The sequence below is a fragment of the Primulina tabacum genome, chromosome 11 (genome assembly GCF_025594145.1).
Source record: "Primulina tabacum isolate GXHZ01 chromosome 11, ASM2559414v2, whole genome shotgun sequence".
Taxonomy (NCBI): domain Eukaryota; kingdom Viridiplantae; phylum Streptophyta; class Magnoliopsida; order Lamiales; family Gesneriaceae; genus Primulina; species Primulina tabacum.
The window spans coordinates 36,373,916-36,400,258 of NC_134560.1; the positions used below are offsets into that span (position 1 = coordinate 36,373,916).

The window sequence follows — 26,343 nt, forward strand, 5'->3', positions numbered from 1 at the left end:
TAATGAATTTCAAATGTCCCGATTATTGCGTGAACTTGAAATCCTCAACCAACTCGAATGATACCTGAAAATAAACCGAGAAAAAATGTCAAAATTAAAATAAGAAACAAAAAATTATAATTTTAAGTACGTAATATATTCTATAGCTCCTGAAGCGACTCCCAAAACAGGATCGACAAATTGTAACGAGGCTGGCAAATGTATTAGGTCAATTAGTGATATAAATATGTTTAAGATACCAAATTCATTTCGTAGAGGTTATTATTTAAATACTATAATTTTATTGCTTCAACCCTAAGTTTGACAAAATAAATAAACATGATTCTTTTCATTTTATATATATATTGCCTAGGATTTTCTTATGTTTAACATACTCAAACTAGTTGATGTAAAATACAATTTTAAATAAAGTAAATGAGAAATTTAATTTTTTATGCATTGAACATGGGGATTTGAACATAGCTAGCACCAAACATGGCCTTAATACAGCGAATTTACTTCATAAATCCAAAAAAAAAAAAAAAACTCTAAAAAATATTCTTTGGTGAATCGGGCGAAAACTTGAACTACGTATATACATATTTTTAAAAAACGGTAAAGCCAATAGACATATAAAACCTGGTGCTATTGCGGCTACACCTTCCGATTTGTCAGTTATAGTTACGAAGAATTTCTTGGGAATCCTACAAGATCCATTCGTTTATAGGAAGACCTGACAAGGAAATTGAAAAGTAAAATAAATGAGACTGGAGTGTTGAAACATTAATCTCCAAAAAAACCCATTTGTAATATTGTGTCAAAAGACTAGCCAATTTATCAAAAATACTTTCCTCCAAATAAAAAAAAATGCGACACTTTTTAATCATCTTCAGTGATATAGTGATATAAACTTCTCTCAATAAGAGAGAGTGATGAGTTCACTTCCACGTAGAAGCGAATTAAGAATCATCACCCATCCTCCACCTCTCTGTGTAATTAAAAAAAATGCAACTACTTTTAATTAATTCACTCTTTGACACGCCCCAGGTCTAGGTTTGCAGCAACTGCGATGCATAATGGACTCTTATAACAATTATTTTGTATATGTCACAATTTTACGATTATTTTGTGTAATACTCGCTTGTGAAAAAGGCAATTACTTTTGGTTCTTGATAAGTTTTGTTAGAATGACTCTACATCTGACTTATGAATGTGCTTTCATATTCATATGACAATAATAATAATAATAATAATAATAATAATAATAATAACAATAACAACTAATGCAACCATTGTCAAGGATCCAGCCTACATTTTTTAAAGGCAGTTCTATTAATTTAATACAAGCATCATGTAACATCGTGAATTATTTATTTATTTTTTTAGGGATGAACATCGTACTTTTGATAGAATTTGTAATTCAAAAGGCAGTTCTATTAAATAGTTTTTGCATATTAACAATGATAACAAATATATTTTAAAAGTTAATTATATTGAAACATAAATTGTGTTAGAACTAAGTATATAAAAACAAATATGAATGAACACACGGACTTGTTTTTGGAAATTCGAGAACCAAATTTGTCTATATTCTCATTCTTCTGTTTAAAGAAGGTTAATTTCATTAAAAGATTTAGATTTATACAATCAAGTTGTACAAACATATATCAGTTGATGTCACACACTCAATCTAAAACTCCTAGCATTCTCAGGCAGCTTGGAAAACATGTACTAAACAACACAACTGATATACCAAATGGCAAGCTTGGAAATCAAATCTGACTTCGACAACTACTGTTCTTCATCGCTACCAAGCAGAATTGGTATTGAAGGTTGATTCAGGGTGCAATAACATGTTGTTGTAGGATGCGCACATTGATTCTTGAATGATATGATGTTGACGACGTTGAAATCGTGCTTTAATACTCGAAGGTGCTCCTAAGTTGAGCATATATGACTTCGAAGTGTGAGCATGTATATGGATGCATCATTGCTTCATACGATGGACAATAGAGTGATCATATAACAATGGTGCATTATGCTAATGGTGATGAGTCCTCTTAGTGTTCTTGGTTTATCAATTTTTTGTTTACATCAAAACTTAATTAATATCCAATCAAACATAATCAAGAAAATATAAATTTGTAATTATTTTGGAGATTGATCGATCGAGAGCTGCGTTACGTTGTACAATAAAGCTTAAAAAAATTCTAATTATTTAACAAGTATTAATAGATATTTTGCATGATAATTTGTTAATAAATTATTATTACCCAAGAATTTTGGTGAGTGACAAAATCAAAACAGCACTTCACTGTTTCAGGAAACAGCTGCACATTGTCTGTGTAACAGGTATCAGTTCAACAGCCTAGTTCAAACAACCAATCTACTTCTCAACTGGCTAAAGCATAGAGAGTCTAACCGCAACCAGTTTACAGAAAATAAGCGATCAACCATTTGTTGTAAAAGAAGATCCAGCTGATTCGAGGACGTCTTTAAAGAGAGCTACTTATTGCTCACTTAATACAAGACATTCTCTGACCGGCCCAGTACATTTAATGATTTGCACCGATTCAAAGTCAACTAGTTTATGCATCAGTCCCGAGAATGATCAGTATTTATAACCACCCCAGAAAAAGAAAGATCATTTATACCTTACAAGAATCCGTGAGTAAAAAACAGATGCTACAAACGGTAACTCTGAAGCAACTCATCAAGCAACGAGATTCAAGGGCTCACTAGCAGAAAGAACATTAAATGCTCATCTGAAGAACATTCAATGCTGCTGCATCTGATAGTGACACAACTTACCTCTGTTGCAGGTTAACGTTACTCACACCGACCGTTGAAAATAACGTCTATATTAACAGAGAAGGTAGTATGCAAGAACGAACAACGCGAAAAACCATTCAACTCACGAAAGTGAAATTTTCAAAAGCTTGCATACTCCACAGATTTAGAGCGCTATCAAAGTCTATATACTTCATCGCTCATTCAGCACGCTCAAAACAGAAAGATACTCGATCATTCAAGGATCATCCTCTTGCTACCTACATCGGATTGTTTATTTACATCAGTAACCTTTTGGTTATTTGATTAGGTCGTGGTGTCTAGTGAACTAAGTGTTCTTAAAATCCAGAAGTGTAAAGTGATCACTAAGAATCCAAAACACATGCAGTTTGATAAGTCCTGATTGGAGTGGGCTGTTGCAAAGAGTTTTGTAAAGCCAAAGTCTTTTAGTGGAATCTTTCCTAAAGAGGAAGAAGGGGTGACGTAAGAGTCTTCAATCTCCGAACATTTATAAAAAACCTTGTGTTTTTTATTTCTCGCAAGCACTTACTTTTCTAGCTATATTTTGTTAATAAGCATGCCAACAATTTTAAGCTATCATTGGAAATTGTGAACTGTTTTTCGCATTTAACAGTGATTCACATTTCTAATAGCTTGAGAAGAATTTTCAACCGCCTTAAAACGGTTGAAAACAGATTTTAAAAAGCAAAAATTTGAAAGAGTTCATTCACCCTCCTCTAAAATCTTTCTCGATCCCAACATAATTCTTGTTATTTAAATTTTTTCCCTACTGATCATTTAGAACCTTTTTCATAACTACAATATGCACATTATTGGATTGTACACATTTTTACTTTGGATAATTATTTTACTCTGAAGCTAGTCTGGTAAAATATTATTTAAATTTTGTAAAAATTAAAAAATATGTCATCAATTAGTGAAATAAATAAATAATGTATAGCTTTGTTAACATGTCTATGTAAATAAATATATTTAAATTACTTGTACATTGACATTTCCAAAGATAAATTTTTTAAGTAGCAAGTTTCATCCATTTGCAATTTTTTAAAAACAGAAAATTAATCGTGATACACATGAAGCAAAAAATAATCACACTCACATGGTATCGTGCCTTTTTATATATATATATTTATGAAGGTTTGCATGTAAAAATTTAAAAAGTAAAAAGTATTATATATGAAACCTTATGTTGTATTTGGATAGACGAATTTGAAATACATAGATTTCGATTATTGTTTTATCGTTAATAGTGAAACAATAAATGGAATTTTAAATTCATATCTTATTTGTTTACGCATTATTTACACATTAATATAATGAATTTAAATTTCTCAATTACTGCTTGAACTTGAAATCATCGACCAATTAGAATGGTACCTAAAAATAAACTGAGAAAAATGTCAAAATTAAAATAAAAAAACAAAAAATTATAATTTTAAGTACATAATATATTCTATACCTCGTGGAAGCGACTCCCAAAACATGATTGACAGATTGCAATGAGGTTGGCAAATGTACTATGTCAATTAGCGATATAAATATGTTTAAGAGACCAAATTCATTTCGTAGAGGCTATTATTTAAATAATATAATTTTATTACTTCAACCTTAAGTCAGACAAAATAAATAAACATGATTCTTTTTATTATATATATATATATATATATATATATAAATCCAAAATAAAACTCTATAAATTATAGGAAGAATTGACAAGTAAATTGAAAACTAAAATTAAGAAAAAAGAGACTGCAAAAAAAAAAAAAAAAAAAAACATTTGTAATAATGTGTCAAAAGACTAGCCAATTTATCAAAAACAATTTCCTCCTATTTAAAAAAAAAGCGACATTTTTTCATCATCTTTGATGATACAGTGACACAAACTTTTCTCAATAAGGGAGAGTCCTGAGTTCATTTCCAAGTAAAAGCGAAATATCCTCACTCAGCCTCCACCCCTCAGTGTAACAAAAAAATGCAACCACATTTAATGAATTCAACGTTTGACACGCCCATGGTTGAGGCTCGCGAAAGCGTGATGTATAATGGATCATTGTAACCACTACTTCGTATATGTCCTCATTTTACAAAAATAATTAACTCAAGTTATTATAGAAGTAAATTGTACCCGACTATAAACTCATGTAAAATCTTCAGTTTTTCCCATTTGGGAAAAAGGGTATTACAATCATCTCTTTTTCAGAACGTGATGTTCTCGTCGCGGCCTGAATCTAGCTCCTATAGGTTCAAGAGGTTTGACTCTCGTGATATAGTACTTTGCCTTTCATAATACTTATTGCCCGGTGTTTCTGCTGATGATCGACTTTGATAATATTCCGTCACCTCATGAGCCCATGCTCACGTAAGTGCGACTACACAATGAGCTCTTATAACTGCTACTTCGCTTTTGTCATCGTTTTACAGAAATAGTTAACCAAATTATAGAAATCAATTGTATCTTATTATAAACCCTTTGAAATCTTTAATTTTTCTCACATGCAAAAAGGGTATTACACATTTTTTATTTATTCTTATGCGAAATAGTCAAATCCTTGGCATGACGGACCAATAAGGAGTTCATGAACAAGTTGGTAGTAATGCAAGTCTTGAACTCATTCGTCGTTCCTAATTTATTTTTCCGATGTAAGTATAATAATTGAATATTAATAAATAATAGGTGAATTCTAGCTGTCACATTTGATTTTTCACTATATATCCCATTATCATCCACCGATCACTTGCCATAACCCAATCTTTCCTAGTAAATTCTCAAATTTATTTTGTTTAGAAACCAAATATGTCCAACCTAACAGTAGTTGTGATCTTGATGCTTTCCTCATTGATGATATCAATACCAAATTCGTCTGCCAAAGAACACGGGAAAGATGAAGATTTAGAATGGTTTCAGAAGCTATACCAAGAAAAAGAAAAAGTAACCAAGCTCCATTTCTTTGTTCAAAACAAACTAGCTGGTGAAAATAGAACTGTGTATCAGGTAGCAAATTCTTCCATCACTTCCAGTTCGCCGACCAGCTTCGGCCTAGTTGTGGTAGTGGATGATCTGCTGACAGTCGGGCATGAAGAAGATTCGGGGGAACTTGGCAGGTTTCAAGGGCTGATCACTTCCTCGGACTTGAAGACTGTGGCTATAACCATAAACATTAACATAGTTTTTACATCGGGTAAATATAATGGAAGTACGCTGTCTATTTTCGGAAGAAATCAGTTACAAGATGCCACAGTACATGAGCTGTCTGTGGTTGGCGGCACCGGAGTATTCCGCATGGCACGTGGATTTGCGATCGCCAGCATTTATAGCTCTTTCAACGCTGCTACCGGCTCTGACGTTTTGGAATATACTATCTATGTTTCTCACCATTGATAACTTCGGCATATGCTTGCTGGCATATCGAATAAATTCGGGCTCAACAAATAAAAACCATGCTTAGATATATGTATGGGATCTGCATTGTGTTTCTTGTTTTTGCGTAACTTTTCGATTCGGTGTCCTGCAATTTCTTCTACTTTCATTTTTGTGCAATTTGAATATTACTTTTTTACAATTGCAATTTGAATATTATGAGAACCCAGAAATCTGATATGTTACACTTGTTTACTTCGACACTTTCTCGATTGATAAAGTTATAACATACGTCGGACAAGTCAAAGCATCCATTCGAATATCATAATTAAGAACGAAGTAAAAGACGTAGTGGTAGGCATTACGGGTCCTACAAAATTTGTTCAATGAGGGAAAGAGATAAGTTGATTGATTAAACATTTTTGTTTTGTCAAATGTTTGGTTCAAGTTTTACGTAGAATTTTGTGATGCGCTATTACCTTATCTAAATATATTAATCTATCATCTTTACATAATGCATCATTTATCGTCTCATCCACAAATCAAGCGATGCGTTAGAGTTAAACTTTAATACAATTTGACAGGCGGTGAAACAAAAATTCATGAAGTATTTGATGAGTCTACAGGTTCAGTTTTATAAAACTTTTTTTTTATCGCATTATATTAATGTTCCTTAAAATCCACACGTTATAATAAGGAGCTCATGATCTATTTTCTTCTGTCTTTCTTTCCTTTTTTTTAGACTTGTTCCCTGAATGAAGCATTCTGGACATCCGGTATACATTTTTTTAACAATCAATGTGTGTTGCTCTCTTAGCCGAGATTAAACAACGTGTGGATGCAGAATCTCCATTTGTTGATTATCAGATTGCCCTAGAAACTGAGATGGAGGATGTTAAGCATAGCTAAAATAAAATCATGGAAGTTGTCAAATGCATTACTTTTGAGCAACCTGCTGCTAAATCTGCTTTTGACCTTTTCAAATATTGTCTTGCCAAACAAATGTTGTCTATCAGGGAAGATGTGACTATGATGGCTTTTCAGCTTTTCGGTCTCAATTCAAACTTTTTCAAAACTCAAGCAGATGTTCTACTTGCTCAGACTTATCTTTCATCTTCCGTTAATGCTCATATTAATTCTCTCCGTTCACTTGAATCCAAAGTCGAAGCTCTATATATGCTAACCTTAGTGATCAATCTCAATCTCTTCAGTCTTTGGATAATCGGTTGGCAACCTTTCTGAGCACTTATTTGAATTTATTCATCGGGCCAAAGCCAGTGTTGCTTAAAAAGGGAAGAAAATGCCAGAAAAAGGCATAAGCAGAAGCAGAACCCGCACTATATCAGGTTGCGAGTGAAGGTGAGGAAATAAAAGAGAGGAATAGACTGGATATCAGGATTTTTTTACTTTAATTACTATATTCATTATTTTAATCTCGATATTCATACCTTGCTTGTTTATATTCTTACCGTATATTTCGTGTTTTATAAATTTCTAGGTTTTGACATCACCATAAAGGGAAAAATTGTTAAGATAATCTTAATTGTGGTGATGTACAAAAATCAGAACTTAGTGGGGTGTATTCAATTCAGAGTTTTGATGATTTTTAGGCTGCGTTTGGTTTGAAGGATATGATAATGAAATGATTAAAAGAGAAATGCTAAAAAGAATTATTAAAGTAGAAATATAATATATAATGATAAAATAATATTATGTTTGGTACTGATGAATAAGAATGTGATAATCAATAATTTTTGATAAATTGACAAAATTGCCCTTCTATTTGTGTGTCGGCGGGGGGCGGCGGTCGGCCGGTCGGTCGGAAGCGTCGGCGGTCGGCCAGAAGCGGTGGCGGCGGTCGGCCGTAAGCGGCGGGGGTGGTCTCCCGGAAGCGACGACGGTGGTAGGCCGGAAGTGGCGTCGACGGTCGGAGGAGGCGGCGATCGGCCGGAGGAGGAGGCGGCGGTCGGCCGGAGGAGGCGACGGCGGTCGGCCAGCGGCAGGGGTTGGCGGTCGGCGGTCGGTGGAAGGAAGTGGTGGTGAGTTTGGATTTAGGAGAAGGGTAAAATTGGAAAAATATGATGGATTAAGAGTGAAATAAATAATCCTAGGGGGTGAGGAAGGTATTATTTTAAACTACCTAATATAACCTAATCATTTATAAGAGGGAATGAGTTGGTTAAATAAAAATCGTAACAAACGCTTGATTAGGTGGGTTTAATAATCATAAACCCAAATAATCCCATGAACCAAACACAGCCTTAATGACTTTTTCAGATGATAGACTTTTATGGATTTGATAGATTTTTATTGACTTTTATGGAATTTCATATATTTATAAACAGATTTATGTGGATTTATATAGACTTTTTTACAAGATTTTTATAGACATTTGTGGACTTTTTTATATATAATTTTATAAATTTTGTACTTAATTATAACATATTATTTTTTATTAATTTCTTTGAACCAATAATTAATTGACATATATAACATATTCAGTTTGAAATTATTTTTAATATTGATATTAATAAATAAATTTACTTATTTAAAAGTTAAATTATTTAATCTTTACATGTTAATATATGTGGGTTTATATGCATGCTTGTAAATTTTTTAAAATACATCAATTGATTAACATGTAACCTTGTTTTTAAATTGATAATATACATGTGAAAAGAATATTATTTAGTATTGTGTGAATATAATTTTGTATAAAAATATCATAGCTTACATATTAATTGAAAATGCTAAAATGAATTAAAAAAATCATAGTTGTTACGAGATTATTCAATTATTAAGAATTAAGCAACATTTTTTGGATCATCTTTTATTATTATTGAATATAATATTAATTTGAATAAATCATAAATTAAAAATCACAAAATCAATTATAGAATTCAAAATTTCCTGTGATATTAAAATAAAAAATTATTAAATGAACAATCAGCCAAAAAATAAAAAATTTGAAAAGGAAATATGAAAATATATATAAAGCTACACTTTGAAAATTTGAGAGAGTGATAGAAATAGATGAGAGGAGAGAACATAAGAAGAAAGGTGGTGTGAAGCGACAGAAATAAAAATAAATAACTTGTGTATGCGTTAAAATTTTTAAAAATCCATCCAAATCTTTGGGTTGAACCAAATACAATTTTTTACAATTTATATTTGTACCTTAGGCTTTAATGTTTGGAGTAGGTTTCTTGTGAGATGGTCTCACAAATTTTTATCTGTGAGACGGTCTCACAAATTTTTATCTGTGAGACAAGTCAACCCTACCGATATTCAAAATAAAAAGTAATACTCTTAGCATAAAAATTAATATTTTTAATGAACGACCCAAAAAAGATATCAGTCTCACAAAATACAATCCGTGAGACCGTCTCACACAAGTTTTTGTCTAATGTTTGTATGTTAATGAATTCCACGAAGTTATTAAAAGTCTGTGGAAAATTTGAATACCTATAGACTTTTATAGAGTTTTTAAAAGTTAATGTTGAATATCACTTGACTTTTTAAATCTTTATGAAAGTCAATTTTGAATACCACTAGACTTCTATAGAATATGTAAAAGTCTTAATTGAATACATCTAGACTTTTAAAATCTACAAAAATAATTAAAAGTCAATAAATCTCCTATATTGAATACACCCCCCTTAGAGAAAACTAGAGTCTAAGAAAACCAAAACACTTAATAAGAAGAAATTCAAGTAGACAGTCAATATTGGACATTAAGCCAAACTAAATTACAGAACTTCATAACTAGAAACAGTAGACTTCGTGCTAAGTCTCTCTTGAGTTGTGATAACAAGTCAGACTAACATAAAATCATATAATCTTTAATATGGGACTGTTATATCTGTTTTGTTTGTAGCTTTCATAAGAGGATGTCCCTACTTAATATGAAGTTCTCTACAAAAGTACACTTTATTTAATGATATTAAATGAACCGCACAAGATTATTTATTACTCTCTTTAACAAAGTCTATTCTTGGATTCATGTGCTCTTAACAGGAAAAAGAGTATTTCTTTCTTGGACGTTAAATATCAACTATATAAAAGTCTCTCAAAGATTCACAAAATCTCTCCGAATCTTGAACTCTGAATTTACTGTGAACAATTTTTAAAAAAACTCAAACTTTTTAAAGCCTCGGAAAATCATCACACGCTTTAAATACTTATCAGATTCAGAAGATCAAATGTGCTGTCTTTATTCACACCCATTCATTGTTTCAACTACTGTAAAATGTGAAGTATTTTGTAATATGAGGAATGAGTATTTCTCAAAATTAAATCTATTAAATGTTTTGTTGTAATTGTAAGAATATGATTTATTATTATTAATTATTAGTATTATATTTATTAGCTTTTATGGAGTTCAAAACATTGAAAAACAATTGTGCCCAAATTTTTGACTAAAATAATTAAAATATTTTAAAGCATGCATTAAATTATAAGAATTATTCTCCAATCTTACCTATAAATAGATGTTTTGAGAATGAGGGAAGACACACCATAAACCTCTCAAACTAGAGCATGAATGAAGCTTGAACACCATCAACATTTTCTTGAGCGATATTTTCGAGCTAGAAATTCTGTTCATTTTCGAGAGAAACTTACAGTCCAACGGTTTATTCAAATCTAATCTACACCGTTCATATTACACTTTCATATGTTTTAAACATCATATAGAAATTTCAGCCTCATCCATACGGTCAAATTTTGTGAAACACTTCGGCAAGAAAACTGCTCGGATTTCAAACGAGTTTAGCTAATTTACAGATTTTCGGACGATAAATTCCAGCTTTGTTTCTTCCGTAATTTTGGAGCATCTTTCAGTAAGTGGGCTTATGTTTTAAAGTATTTAAGTATGTTTTCGAAAATTCGATCGACATGATATAATCATTCGATTTGATATATGAATATTTCGTTTCGATAAATTGTTAAGCATATTTAAATCAATTTCAAGTGCATGTTCCTTTCGTTTCAAAATTATGTTGTCTTCGTTTCATGTTATATTCTAATATATATTCTTAAACACCAAATTGGTGTATTTTAAGAATTATGTTTAAAGGCACTGTTATGATTCAAGTTAGAAATGGTAAAAAGGAAAATTTTCCTAAAACATGATAAGATATGACAAGTTTATGGCCCTGATGCGGTGGGTAATAATAACCGATATATGGCCTCACCCCTTAGAGGAATTACATATAGGGGACTGATCAGTAACACCATGGATAATAAGATGAAATAACAGTGCAATACGAATAATATATGATATGTCTATATGCATATGATAAGTTATGTTTGCTCATTGTTAATACCATGTCTTGATTTTGTTATGAATTATTATTGTGACATGAAATTCATTTAATATTTACATAAATATATATAAATTATGTCGTATCTATCATTTTGTCTATTTATTGTTCCGATGTTTGTTGAGACACGGAAAATTTCGAATTGTTAAGATCTATATATATATATCCTTGTGTTATTGTGATCGATCGGCCCCCACTTGCTGAGTATTTCACAAAATACTCACCCTTACACCTCTCTATCCCAGATAAGAATGAAAAACAAGTTGAAGAAGAAGAGCAAATGCATTTATGGGGATGGTAACAATGTTTCAGTTGATCAAGACATACTTTGGAATTTGGCTATCTTTTATTTTTACGTTGTTTGCTTCCGCACTCGTTTATTAAGTTGATTACGTTGTAAAGACAATGTATGTTTTATGAAAAAGACTGGTTTGATTGTACACTGTACTACGAGGCTTGTTGAATTACGATTGAATAATTGTAAAACAACGTCGGATGTCAACTCACCCCGGTATCGGGACGTGACATTTAAGTGGTTTCAGAGCCCTCCAGGTTCATAATCCGGCTGGGAAATTGCCATAGGAAATTTGACAAAGTCAGTTTTTGGCAAGACCCTAGCGACTTCCTACCAATGAACAATATTCACTATTCTTATCGTGACATTTGAAAATCGCAAAATTCTATTGTTGAAGCATCCAAAAATCACGTTTTGCTGTTTTTGGTAATAATCGTGAATATCATAACTCCTTGTTCTAAGCCTTTCCATTTGTTTTATTTCAGGAAATGGCTCCCCGTACTCGTGCTGAAATACCCAAACGTATGCGTGAACTCGCCCTTAGCGACCACGAAATTGCAATGGCACATCTTAGAGCGCAACTTTACGAGGAACAACAAAAATATCACGATCAATTGTTAGCCAAAGATTTGGTATATGAAAACTTGAAGAAGGAAAAACAAGAACTAGAAGATATCAAAGATCATCTTCAGGCTGACGTGCAAAGGTTTGCTTATTATCTTAACTCAGAAGAAAAACAGCACGAAATGACCAAGAACAAACTAGAGGCTTCCCAAACAATAGCCCTTGAAATGGATGGATTACGTCAACGAATGTTAATGGAATCCCAAGCACTACAGTCTCAGATTCAACAAATGTTGCTAATGGAAAAACAACGCCGTCAGCAAGATGATGCAACCATTCAAGAACTGCAGAATTCGGTGCAGAATTTGACTATGCAAAATGAACAATTACACGAATCATGGTCATCATCTTGAGGATGCCATCATTATGGCATTGGAGCCGGAAGTAGAACCGTAGAAGAACAGATTGGAAGATGAAGTACTAGGAGATGGCGAGATTTTAGATGATTGAGTATTATTGTCGTGACTATTTGTAATAAGGATTGATAATCCATTTCCTTTCTTTTACTTCTTATCATTGCACTTCTGAAAACTTTGATTTGTATTGCTTTTCCTTTCATTGGAATTAATAAAAAGTTTATTTGATCGATTCCTTGATTGATTCATATTTGAGATAATCTTCAATATTTTGTACATAATTATTCAAACCTCTTAGAAATTCTCATGCGTGTAGGAAATGGCAGAGAGACCCCATCGTAGCAACCGCAACCCGCGATATGTCAATCGCAACAATGTTTGCAACAACAATAACAACGAAGATACACCACCACCAGCAAGAGTTGTCCTTAGCAGAGAAGATTTAATGGCCATAGCAACCATTGTGGAAACAACCCTCCAAGGAATGAGCCATTTAAATACCAACACTAATCAGCCACCACCACCTCCACCGCCGAATGGAATCAAACACCATTATGAATCTCTTCGGAGGAATCGAGTCCCAACGTTTGACGGCAACCCTGACCCAGAAGTTGGTCAAGGCTGGATCAAGAATATTGAGACACAACTCCAATTGCTTGAAGTGCCAAATGAACTAAAAGTGACTGTGGTGACACCATTCCTAGAAGAAAAGGCGGCCAAATGGTGGGAGACAATCTCAGCAAATATGACAGAAGTCGGACCAATCACATGGCAAAGATTTCGAGAAGCATTCTTGAAACAATACTATCCAGCAGAGTTGAGATTAAAATTGTTGAATGAATTCGAGAATTTTACTCAAACCCCGGATATGTCTGTTGTGGAGTACACTTCTAAATTCAACTCCCTTGGAACCTATGCTCCTGCCATCATGGCAGATGATATCCTGAAGATGCATCATTTCAAACGTGGTCTGAACAGCCATATCCAATCAGCTCTGACAGTTTACCAACCCACAGGTTTTGATGATTTAATGGGAGCAGCCATTAGAGCTGAGACTGATATCAAGCGACGAGAAGATGAAAATAAAAATAAACGACCTCTCACTGGACAATCTTTTCAAGGTAAACAACCAGTTAAAAGGTCAAACCAATCGAGTGGACCATTCAAGGGAACTCCTTCCAATTCAACTACGACATTATCAAGCATAAAACCGTGTCCATTATGCAACTACCGACACATTGGAAAATGTCGAAGGAACACTGGTGCTTGCTTCAATTGTGGGAAGATGAGACACCGAATTGCTAATTGTCCTGAACCATTAAAGAAAATGACATGGTCAAACACTAATGCTACCCCCAACAAGCCAAAGGAGAATAAGACCAATGCTCGTATGTTTGCCATAACTCAAGAAGAGGCAGATGATGCAAACGATGTCGTGGCAGGTACCATTATAATCAATAAAATTTCAGCTTATGTGTTGTTTGACTGTGGTGCCACTCATTCATTTATTTCTAAGAGATTCACTAAGAAGTTAGGGCTTATACCAGAGATACTTGTTGAACCTTTTAGAATTGCTACTCCCACCAGTAAAACAATTGAAACACATAAGATACATCGGAACTGCATAGTATATATCAATGAACACACATTCAAGGCTGAATTGATTCAAGTCAACATGGTGGAGTTCGACGTTATTCTGGGAATGGATTGGTTATCCAAGAGTCATGCAATAGTAGATTGTTGGCGTAAGATTATCAAACTCCGAACTCCAGCCAAAAAGAAATCACATACCATGGCAAGGCTAAGAAACGTAAATCCCTCCTTTCTGCATCTCAAACCTGGAAAGCCATGAAGTCTGGAGAAATAGTCTATCTAGCAATGGTAAATGAAGTAAAAAAAGGAGTCGAGCTCAAGATAGAAGATATTCCAGTGGTACAAGAATTTTCGGATGTCTTTCCAAAAGAGCTACCTGGAATGGTCCCGGACCGTGAGATAGAATTCGAGATTAATTTGGTACCAGGTGCTACACCAATATCAAAGGCACCCTATCGAATGGCTCCAGCAGAATTCAATGAGCTAAAAGAACAACTCCAAGAGTTGTTAGACAAGAAACAAATCAGACCAAGTGTCTTTCCTTGGGGAGCTCCAGTCTTATTAGTAAAGAAAAAAGATGGAAGTATGAGATTGTGTATCGATTATAGAGAACTCAACAAGATCACAATCAAAAACAGATATCCTCTTCCAAGGATAGATGATCTTTTCGATCAACTCAAAGGAGCCACAGTATTTTCCAAGCTTGATTTGAGGACAGGATATCATCAACTGAAGGTCAAACAAGAAGACAGTTCCAAAGACAACTTTCAGAACAAGATATGGCCATTATGAGTTTACGGTAATGCCATTTGGATTGACAAATGCTCCAGCAGCTTTCATGGATCTCATGAACAGAGTATTCAAGCCATTTCTCGACAAATTTGTGGTGGTATTTATCGATGACATTCTCGTATATTCCCCAAGTGAAGAGGATCACAAAGAACATCTTTAACTGACTCTTCAGATGTTAAGAGAAAAAGAGTTATACGCGAAATTCAAGAAATGCGAATTCTGGCTAAAAAATGTGACTTTCTTAGGCCATATCATTTCAAAAGAAGGAGTATCTGTGGATCCTAAAAAGGTGGAAGCAATCACTGGCTGGCCGAGACCTAAGACAGTAACTGAAATTCGAAGCTTTCTGGGATTGGCAGGTTACTATCGAAAACTTGTTGAAGGTTTCTCTTCAATAGCTACGCCTCTTACAAAACTCACACAAAAGAACTCAAAATTTAACTGGAGTGAGGAGTGTGAAAAGAGCTTCCAAACGCTCAAGGAAAAGCTTGCATCTACACCAGTACTGGTTCTACCCACCTGAGGACAAAAGCTTTACCAATTACAGTGACGCATCAAAAGAGGGTTTAGGATGCGTACTCATGCAAGAAGGAAGAGTAATCGCATATGCATCAAGACAATTGAAGCCGTACGAGAAAAATTATCCTACTCACGACCTCGAACTAGCTGCGGTAGTTTTTGCCTTAAAAATTTGGAGGCATTAACTTTATGGCGCCAAATGCGAGATCTTCACAGATCATCAAAGTCTCAAGTATTTGTTCACACAGAAAGAATTGAACATGAGGCAGAGAAGATGGATTGAATTGTTAAAAGATTATGATTTAACAATAAGCTATCACCCGGGCAAGGCAAATAAGGTAGCTGATGCTTTAAGTAAGAAAAACATGGGTAAAGTGATCCTAGCTTCACTTTCTGCACAACCATGCCTTCAAGAAACAATCAAGTTAAGACAGAATCAAGATCCTATTTTGACAAAACTTAAAGAACAAGTCAAAGAAAAGAAGTCACAAGATCTTCATATAGACGAGAAGGGAGTTTTATGGATGAAAGGACGATTGTGTGTACCAAACATCGAGAATCTTCGACAGGAAGTAATGTCTGAAGCACATAAATCAAAATTTTTCGGTCCACCCCGGCAGTACAAAGATGTACAGAGATTTAAAGAAAAATTTTTGGTGGAGCGGAATGAAGAAGGATGTAGCAGAATACATCTCTAGATGCCAGGTCTTTCAACAAGTTAAAGCTGAACATCAACGGCCTGGAGGACTTCTTCAACCCTTGGAAATTCCAGAATGGAAATGGAGAACATATTTCCATGGATTTTGTAGTAGGTTTACCAAAGTCTAGGCAAAGTCATAATGGAATATGAGTAATCGTAGATAGACTCACAAAATCTGCACATTTTCTACCTGTCTACATGAATTATAATCTGGAAAAATTGGCTACCATATATATGGACAATATTGTGCGATTACATGGAGTTCCGGCATGCATTCTGTCTGATAGAGATCCAAGATTTGTGTCTCGGTTCTGGAAAAGTTTTCAACAAGCTATGGGGACTAAGGTTACTCTCAGTACAGCTTATCACCCTCAAACTGATGGCCAAACAGAGAGAACAATACAAACCCTTGAATATATGCTACGAACATGTGTTTTAGAATTCAGTGGTAATTGGAGTGAATATCTACCTTTAATTGAGTTCGCTTACAATAACAGTTATCATAGCAGTATTGGAATGGCTCCATACGAAGCTCTGTACGGCCGAAAATGTCGATCACCTCTATACTGGGATGAGGTAGGAGAGAAATCCATAACTGGACCTGAACTTGTCCAAGAAACCGTGGACAAAGTAACAATCATTAAGAAAGACTCGAAATTGCTCAAGATCGACAGAAAAGTTGGGCTGATCTAAAGAAGAGACCAGTGGAGTTCACCCTTGGAGAAAAAGCTTACGTAAAAGTTTCTCCCATGAAAGGAGTTGTTCGATTCAATAAAGCTGGGAAATTACATCCTCGATACATAGGACCTTTTGAAATTTTAGAAAGAATCGAAACATTGACATACAGACTAGCATTGCCACCAGATATGTCAAGAATTCATAATGTATTTCATGTTTCACAATTGAGGACATCCCAGATCCAAGTCATGTTCTTGAAACTGGACCGCTCCTGATGGAAAGTAATCTGAATGAAAAACTAAGATATGAAGAAGTTCCAATTCGAATTTTGGACACCAAAGAACAAGTATTAAGGCGACGCAACATTTCCTATGTTAAGATACAGTGGTCTAATCATATCGAAAGAGAAGCTACTTGGAACTAAAAGAGAAGATGTTCGAGCAATATCCCTATCTGTTCGAAAATCAAGAAAACTCAAGTTTCTGAGACGAAACTTCCAATAAGGAGGGAGGAATGTAAGATTATGATTTATTATTATTAATTATTAGTATTATATTTATTAGCTTTTATGGAGTTCAAAACATTGAAAAACAAGAGTCCAAAACATTGAAAAACAATTGTGCCCAAATTTTTGACTAAAATAATTAAAATATTTTAAAGCATGCATTAAATTATAAGAATTATTCTCCAATCTTACCTATAAATATATGTTTTGAGAATGAGGGAAGACACACCATAAACCTCTCAAACTAGAGCATGAATGAAGCTTGAACACCATCAACATTTTCTTGAGTGATATTTTCGAGCTAGAAATTCTGTTCATTTTCGAGAGAAACTTCCAGTCCAACGGTTTATTCAAATCTAATCGACAGCATTCATATTACACTTTCATATGTTTTAAACATCATATCAAAATTTCAGCCTCATCCATACGGTCAAATTTTGTGAAACACTTCGGCAAGAAAACTGCTCGGATTTCAAACGAGTTTAGCTAATTTACGGATTTTCGGACGATAAATTCCAGCTTTGTTTCTTCCGTAATTTTGGAGCACCTTTCAGTAAGTGGGCTTATGTTTTAAAGTATTTAAGTATGTTTTCGAAAAATTCGATCGACATGATATAATCATTCGATTTGATATATGAATATTTCGTTTCGATAATTGTTAAGCATATTTAAATCAATTTCAAGTGCATGTTCCTTTCGTTTCAAAATTATGTTGTCTTCGTTTCATGTTATATTCTAATATATATTCTTAAACACCAAATTAGTGTATTTTAAGAATTATGTTTAAAGGCACTGTTATGATTCAAGTTAGAAATAGTAAAAAGGAAAATTTTTCTAAAACATGATAAGATATGACAAGTTTATGGCCCTGATGCGGTGGGTAATAATAACCGATATATGGCCTCACCCCTTAGAGGAATTACATATAGGGGACTGATCAGTAACACCATAGATAATAAGATGAAATAACAGTGCAATACGAATAATATATGATATGTCTATATGCATATGATAAGTTATGTTTGCTCATTGTTAATACTATGTCTTGATTTTGTTATGAATTATTATTGTGACATGAAATTCATTTAATATTTACATAAATATATATAAATTATGTCGTATCTATCATTTTGTCTATTTATTGTTCCGATGTTTGTTGAGACACGGAAAATTTCGAATTGTTAAGATCTATATATGTATATCCTTGTGTTATTGTGATCGATCGGCCCCCACTTGCTGAGTATTTCACAAAATACTCACCCTTAGACATCTCTCTCCCAGATAAGAATGAAAAACAAGTTGAAGAAGAAGAGTAAATGCATTTCTGGGGATGGTAACAATGTTTCAGTTGATCAAGACATACTTTGGAATTTGGACTATCTTTTATTTTTACGTTGTTCGCTTCCGCACTCGTTTATTAAGTTGATTACGTTGTAAAGACAATGTATGTTTTATGAAAAAGACTGGTTTGGTTGTACACTGTACTACGAGGCTTGTTGAATTACGATTGAATAATTGTAAAACAACGCCGGATGTCAACTCACCCCGGTATCGGGACGTGACAGTAATACTAGGAGTTTCAGTAGCCAAATGTAAGACATGTTGAGTTGGGTTTCTACAAGTATGTACTTATCAGAGTCTTCTAGTGATACCTTCTGGAAACAGAAGAAGGAGAGGCGTAGAAATTTTTTGTCATTTGATCTTTTCCATAAACAATTTTAGGTCTTATTGCCTTCTACTGCATTCAATTTCATTAAAATGTTGTGGAGTATTTCCGCAGTTATCAAATAATTTGCTCCACTTTCCAAAAACTAGACTAGCTTCTGACTTCTTAAAACATTTCAAAAGCACACTTTTCAAAAGTAAGAATTTTTGAACTTGTAAAGTGTTTATTCAATCATCTCTAAACACTTCATCGATTCTAACACACATCAAACACTTCAAACGTTATAAATATGTGAAACAAATGAGTTAACATCGAAGATGAGATTATAAATGCCTCATAAATACGATTAAAAGTGTCAAGATAAAACTCTGATATATTCTTCTGACAATTTTTTCAATGAAAGACATGTTGAGGTGAAAAAAAGTTGGAGGCAATGGACTGAATATTTTTTTATCACTTGGAATTAACACTTTAGCAAGCATTGTTATTTTTTAAAAAATAAAAATAAAAAACAACAACAAAAACAATCGCCATTTCTAACGGTGGAAGGTTTGACAGAGCATTTTAGCCTGCATTGTGGGTGTGACATTGACTCGGTATAAGATTAAATTTAAACTTTGCCTTTGATTTGAACCAGTAGAAACTTAATTCGATACAATTCATTTGTGTATATTTTCATTTGGTGTCGTGCAATTTCTTGTACTTTGTTACAAAATGTGACGTCTATTTGACATTTGTTGTGAAATTTTAATGTTATAAAGAAAACCCAGAAATTTGATATGTCAAACTCGTCGACTTCTTCGACACTTTCTTTATTATCAAATAAATAATATATCTGGGGAAGTCAAAGCATCCCGTCGAACAATAGGAGAAAGTGTTAAAAGATAAGACACTAGTTATTATATACCTTATTCAAAATAATTTGATTCATTTTATACATCTTTATTTTATCTGACATTTAGTTCAAGTTTTGCGAAGACGTAGAGTTATAATTTATTATGGTATCCACATATTGATTTATCATCTCATCATACGTCTTTCGTCGATGATCTTATCTCACGATCCAAATGGTAGTATTATTTTGAAACATATGGCATCTTTAGAAATTTTGCTACATGAGGCTGGAAGATGTACTTGGTCAATTAGTGATACATTATTATATACGTTTAACGTGTCGAATTCATTTTCTAGGGGCAATTTTTCAAATGCTATAAAATTTATTACTTAGACCTTGAGTTAGACAAAATAAAGAAACATTGTTGAGTGTAATAATTGTTTTTATTGGATAAAACAATCGAAACGTAGTATTTAAGCTGTTGTACGATTTAAAAATATTTTATTTGAACTATTTTCACTAGATATAACTTTTGGTAAAGCGATAAGCGCTCGGTCTCACAATTGGTATAAGAGCCGAGATCATATATTTGATTCTCATTTATTGCAAGATGTACAATTATTGGGAAGGTAGATTGTTTGGTGCAATAATTTTCCTTACTGAGTAGAGTAATTGATAAGTGGTGCTTGAACTTTTGTATGATTTTAAAAAATTTGAGTTACACCATTACCATCGACTATAGTTTTTGGTACAGCGTCAAGCGCTCGCTCCTACAAACAAGACCGTTGATTTTATTATATTTTAACATATTCAAACTAGGTGATGGAAAAAAGTGAGTGAGGACTTTAAACAACTCAAGACGAATGAAAAATCAGCATGCAATTAATCAAAATTTGACGTGTCATGATTTGTTGATTATTAATTATGTGCGGTGGTTGGCATTATTTATCTATTTTTTTTTTAAGGCAACCAAAAATTTATTTTCATATAAAAGTTCATAATTATATCCCTATTACAATTTAATTAGATAGAAAAGCGTCGATTATTCTGAAATTTTGGTTTACACCCAAAGCAACAAGAAGAAAACGAACTCCATCTCAAGTCAGATTTCATATTACACAAAAGCTCTTATTAGACCGTTTTACAATTCAACTCTACGATACGTATCTCTGAATTCATAAAAAACTATTACTTTTTACTACAATAATATTACTTTTCATCACATATATGGACAAAGTCGACATGTCTCATTGATATTGTTCCATGAAACGGTCTCAAATGAAACTTACTTTATATATCTATATGTTAATGTGTTGTGATATTTTTGAAATAAAACTTGATCTATATCTTCTTGATGAAACAACGAAGCAATTAAGCAAATGATATGTCAAATATCGACAAACAATATTATTAAACAAACAAATATAAATATCAAATTAGAGTGATAACAATGAATATTCGATTAAATTAATGATATAGTCAAAACATGAATAGTGAAGACATGACAATAAAATTAATCAATTCAATTGAAAGATAAAGAGATCTACGTCAGTGTTGAAACGTTAAAACAAACAGCTAATCTTGTTTAAATCAAAAAAAAAAAAAAACCCATTCTCAAAAACAAAATCATAAAAAAAGAATTTAAAATTACCCTTTCAATGAATTATTGATCACTATTTCTATGAAATAGTCAAATCCTTGGTAGAAATCGACGTTTCTTAGAAAAATCTATAATCTTATTTTCAGGCTCCACAAATCAATGGGATAAAAATTGAATATCTTAATGAGTAAGATCTCGTTGCCGCAGTTTCTTTAATTTCTCGTAGGAAAAAGTCTCAAAGTACTTGTGGGTACGGAACCAATGCCGGCTTGAACGTTTCTTTGCGTGAAAATTAATTAATCCATTTAAAATTTTCCCAGTTGCTATATAATCCCTTTAATTATCATCCACCCAAATCACTTGTAATCTTTCCTAGCTAGTAAATTCTATATTGCATGCATGGCCAACCAAATAGTTGTGATCTTGATGCTTTCCTCATTGACTGATATCGATACCGAATTCGTTCGCCAGAAAACGATGGCCGGATGACGATTTGGAATGGTTTCGAAGCCTAATCCATCAAAAGGAAAAGGTAGCCAAGCTTCATTTCTTCATCCAAGACATTTTAGCTGGTCCAAATCAAACTGTATACGAGGTAGCAAGATCTTCCATCTCTTCCAGTTCTCCCACCACGTTCGGCCAAGTTAGCGTAGTGGATGATCTGCTGACAGTCCGGCCTGAAAGAGATTCGGAGGAACTGGGCAGGGTTCAAGGGTTGATCACTTCCTCGGACTTGGAGATACCGGCATTAACCATGAACCTTAACTTTGTTTTTACGTCCGGTCAGTATAATGGAAGTACAGTGTCTATTTCAGGAAGAAATCAGATATTGAATGCCACACGTGAGCTGCCGGTGGTTGGCGGCACCGGAGTATTCCGCATGGCACGTGGATTCGCGATCACCAGCACTTACTCTTTCGACCCTGCTACACTCTACGGTGTTTTGGAATATACTATTTATGTTTCTTACGTCTGATTACTCCCACATACGCATGCTTGCTGGAAAATCGAATAAATTTGAGCTCGACAATATGTAAAAACCATGCTTGGATGTACGGTTATGTTAGTATTGTGTTTCATTTATTTGCACATCTTTTCAATTGGTGTTATGCAATTTTTGTTCTTTATTACCAAATGTGACGACTACGTGTTTTGTAATGCAATTTCAATATTTAGAAAATACTACACTTGTTGATTGTCAAATAAAGTTAAAAGACGTAGTCTTAGGCCATAAAAAATGAAGTAGAGAATGAAGTACTGAAACTCCAATTCAGGCATCTTAATCATGTATTTCGTCAACTTTTCTTTTTCCCTTTATTCTATTTTAGATTTTTTATTTTCTTAATTATATGACTATGAGCATGGGTCGCTAGTACTTAGAGACCGGTTTAGGTTTAACTAGTCAATCTCTAATTTAGCGACTGAATTTACAACATCGGTTTCTAGTTTAGGGATCGATATGATAAATTCGGTATCTAATTTAGGGACTGATGTGTTTTATTTCATCTCTAAATTACGGATTTATTAATTTCGGTCTCTAATTACGAATCAAGTTTCCAATTAGGTCTCAAGATTAGGGTCCTAACCTTCCTGCCGCACCCTTCTCCTATCTCTATCAATCAATTACAACGCAATATGATAATCAATAAAGCAAATAAAGACAACCAAAACATAATATAATTAATCTTAACCACAACACCAGATCAAAACAAATATTTATACAAACTATTTAAGTATGAAACATACCAAAAACATGTCATTCTACAAAACATGCATAACCATCCAAATGTTTCTAAGTCCATCCATTGAAAAACTAGAACTTGAACTGCTAATACGGTGGCGACCAGGGTTGAGTCTCATCAGAATCAATTATAAGTAAAGAATAAACTGAAAAGGCATAAAAACGATCTAATGTTTGAGAAAACACCATACGAGACATAAATGTGTTGGTCCCACGTGCGGAATTTGAGATAATAAACCCGAAAATAAAGAATAAACTGGACACCGAGATTTACGTGGAAAACCCCTAAAAATTATTAGGGTAAAAACCACGAGCAAGATGAAAAGATTTCCACTATAATATTTTGTGGTGTACAACTCACTCACTGTATTTCCAAAGAGAACACACACTCTCTTAATACAAGAGAACAAACACCTTACAAACATTATAGAACTAAGCACTCAAATGTTATAGGATGAGAGAAAACTCGAAAAAGGGATTATTTGAAATGAAGGAATGAGGCACATATTTATAGTAAAATTTCGAGGTGTGAAACCGCGTATAAAACGCGTTCCGTCTGCAATTTTCAAAACGCGTCATCTTTTCAACAAATACATGCTTATTAATTGCACCTCCATGATTGCCCACCACTTGCATCAATCAATTGCCGACATTTCTCCCACTTGGAGATTTGATTGAGAATCAAACACATCTCCACACAACCTTTTAATCTTGCCATTCTCTGCTGCTTACGTTTTCGCTAGGCCACTTGAGGATCTACACCACTCAAACTTATCAGTGTTCACTGGCTTGGTCAGAAAATCAACTATGTTATCTTTTGTATGGATGATCTTCTGCATATCACACTTCCTTCTTCTATTACTTCTCGAACAAAGTGTAATTGAACTCCAATGTGTTTCGTCCTGGAATGAAAGGCTGGATTTCTTGCGATGTGCAAGGCACTCTGACTGTCACAAAACAAAGGAACATTCTCTTGTTTGTGTCTGATCTCATCCAATAACCTTTTAATCCATATTGATTCCTTGCAAGCTTGAGTAGCTGCCATGTATTCTGCCTCTGTTGTAGATAACGCCACAACTTTTTGCAGTTTTGAAACCCGCTTACTGCTCCCCCTGCAAGTGTAAACACATAACCAGTAGTAGATTTTCTTTTATCATGATCACATGCATAATCTGAATAGACATAACCCCTTAGTGTAAAATCTGATCCTCCAACATAATACAGCATTTGAGGTACCCTTAATGTATAAGGATCCTCTTGACAGTGCTCTTGACAGTGTTCCAATGCTCTCGTCCAGGTTTCTCCATATACCAACTAAGTGCTCCCACTGCTTGAGCAATGTCTGGTCTTGTACAGATCATAGAGAACATCAAACTTCCCACTGCTGATGCATACAGTACTCAAACACTGCACACATTGCCAACACTACTCTGACTGTTTTAAGCCGAATCACAGGAGAAAATATCTCATTGAAGTCAATACATTCTTTCTTAGCACACCCTTTTGCCACCAATCTAGCACGATACCGCTCCACTTGGTTATTTCCATCATGCTTGATCTTATAAATCCATCTATTTCCAATGGCTTTCCTCCCTCGTGGTAATGTAATAAGATCCCAAATTTTATTCTTGTCCAATGCCTCCAATTCTTCTTGGCTATCATCCACAAGGATACATCCGATATTTGAGTAGCCTCATGAAAACTCGATGGCTCACCATCCTCTAATAATAGACAATATGCAATATTGCTTTTAGTGACATAATCTGAAAGCCAACCAGGTGGTCTTTTGTCTCGAGTTGACTGCCTCACATTGGAAACTTCAGACTCAACATGTTTTTGTTCTTCGTGCTCTGGTACTGTTTCACAAGAAACTAGACCTTCAGTCCGTCTTATTTTCCACCTGAAATATAGTAGTTTATGTATTCAGCATGCCTTTGTCTCCCTTTACTTTATCTTTCTCGAAAATAACATTCCTGCTGATGACAAGCTTGTGAACAGTAGGATCCTACAAGCGAAATCCCTTCACTCCATCAGCATAACCCAAGAAGATATATTTTCTAAATTTCGAATCCAACTTCGATCTTTCTCTCTCATTGTACAGAACGTACACAGGACTTCCAAATCTATGCAAACGAGAATCATATGTCGGCTTTCCAGTCCATATCTCCATCGGAGTCTTCAGATCAATCACCACTGAAGGAGAACGATTGATAATATAACAAGCGGTTTTGACTGCTTCTGCTCAAAATGACTTTTCTAGACCTGCAGTCCTCAACATAGCTCTTGTTCTGTCCAACAAGGTTCTGTTCATCCGCTCCACCACTCTATTCTGTTGAGGTGTGTAAGCCGTCGTAAACTGTCTTTTGATGCCCTCATGTTGACAATATACATCAAATTCATCACTGGTATATTCTCCTCCATTGTCAGTCCTCAAACACTTAATTTTCATTTCTGAATCAAGTTCAACCCGCGCTTTGAAATCTTTGAAGATCTGGAAAACATCTGATTTCTTCTTGATTGGATACATCCAACATCTCCTAGAAAAATTATCAATGAACGAGACAAAGTATCTCGCTCCTCCTAGGGATACAACCGGTGCTTGCCAGACATCCGAATGAATCAGCTCCAATATGTTTTCGCTTCTGGCAGTAGAAGTGCCAAACTTTAATCTGTGTTGTTTACTGATAACACAGTGCTCACAAAAGAGTAGTGACACTTTTGTAAGTCTCGGCAGCAGCTTTCATTCTGAGAGAATTTCAACCTCGGTTCTGACATATGCCCGAGCTTTCTATGCCATAACACTGTTAATTCTTCTCCTGAACCAATTGATGCAACAACTATTTCTGCCTCTTTGTGTGTTTCTCCCAAAAGTACATACAGATTTGCAGCAAATTTTTCCGCCTTCATAACCACAAGCGCACCCTTCACAATTTTCATGTTCCCGTTCTCGATCCGTGTTTTGCACCC

At 34.1% G+C, this 26,343-nt stretch overlaps 1 protein-coding gene and 1 pseudogene across 1 annotated transcript; both read left to right on the forward strand.

Moving 5' to 3' along the window:
* The first annotated feature begins 13,066 nt into the window (after nt 1-13,066).
* LOC142519800 (uncharacterized) lies at nt 13,067-14,599 on the forward strand. The gene has a single exon (XM_075622824.1). The coding sequence runs from the start codon at nt 13,067-13,069 to the stop codon at nt 14,597-14,599; it is 1,533 nt and encodes a 510-aa protein (XP_075478939.1).
* A 7,420-nt stretch (nt 14,600-22,019) lies between these two features.
* On the forward strand, nt 22,020-22,718 carry LOC142518747 (dirigent protein 21-like; annotated as a pseudogene).
* Nucleotides 22,719-26,343: the final 3,625 nt, after the last annotated feature.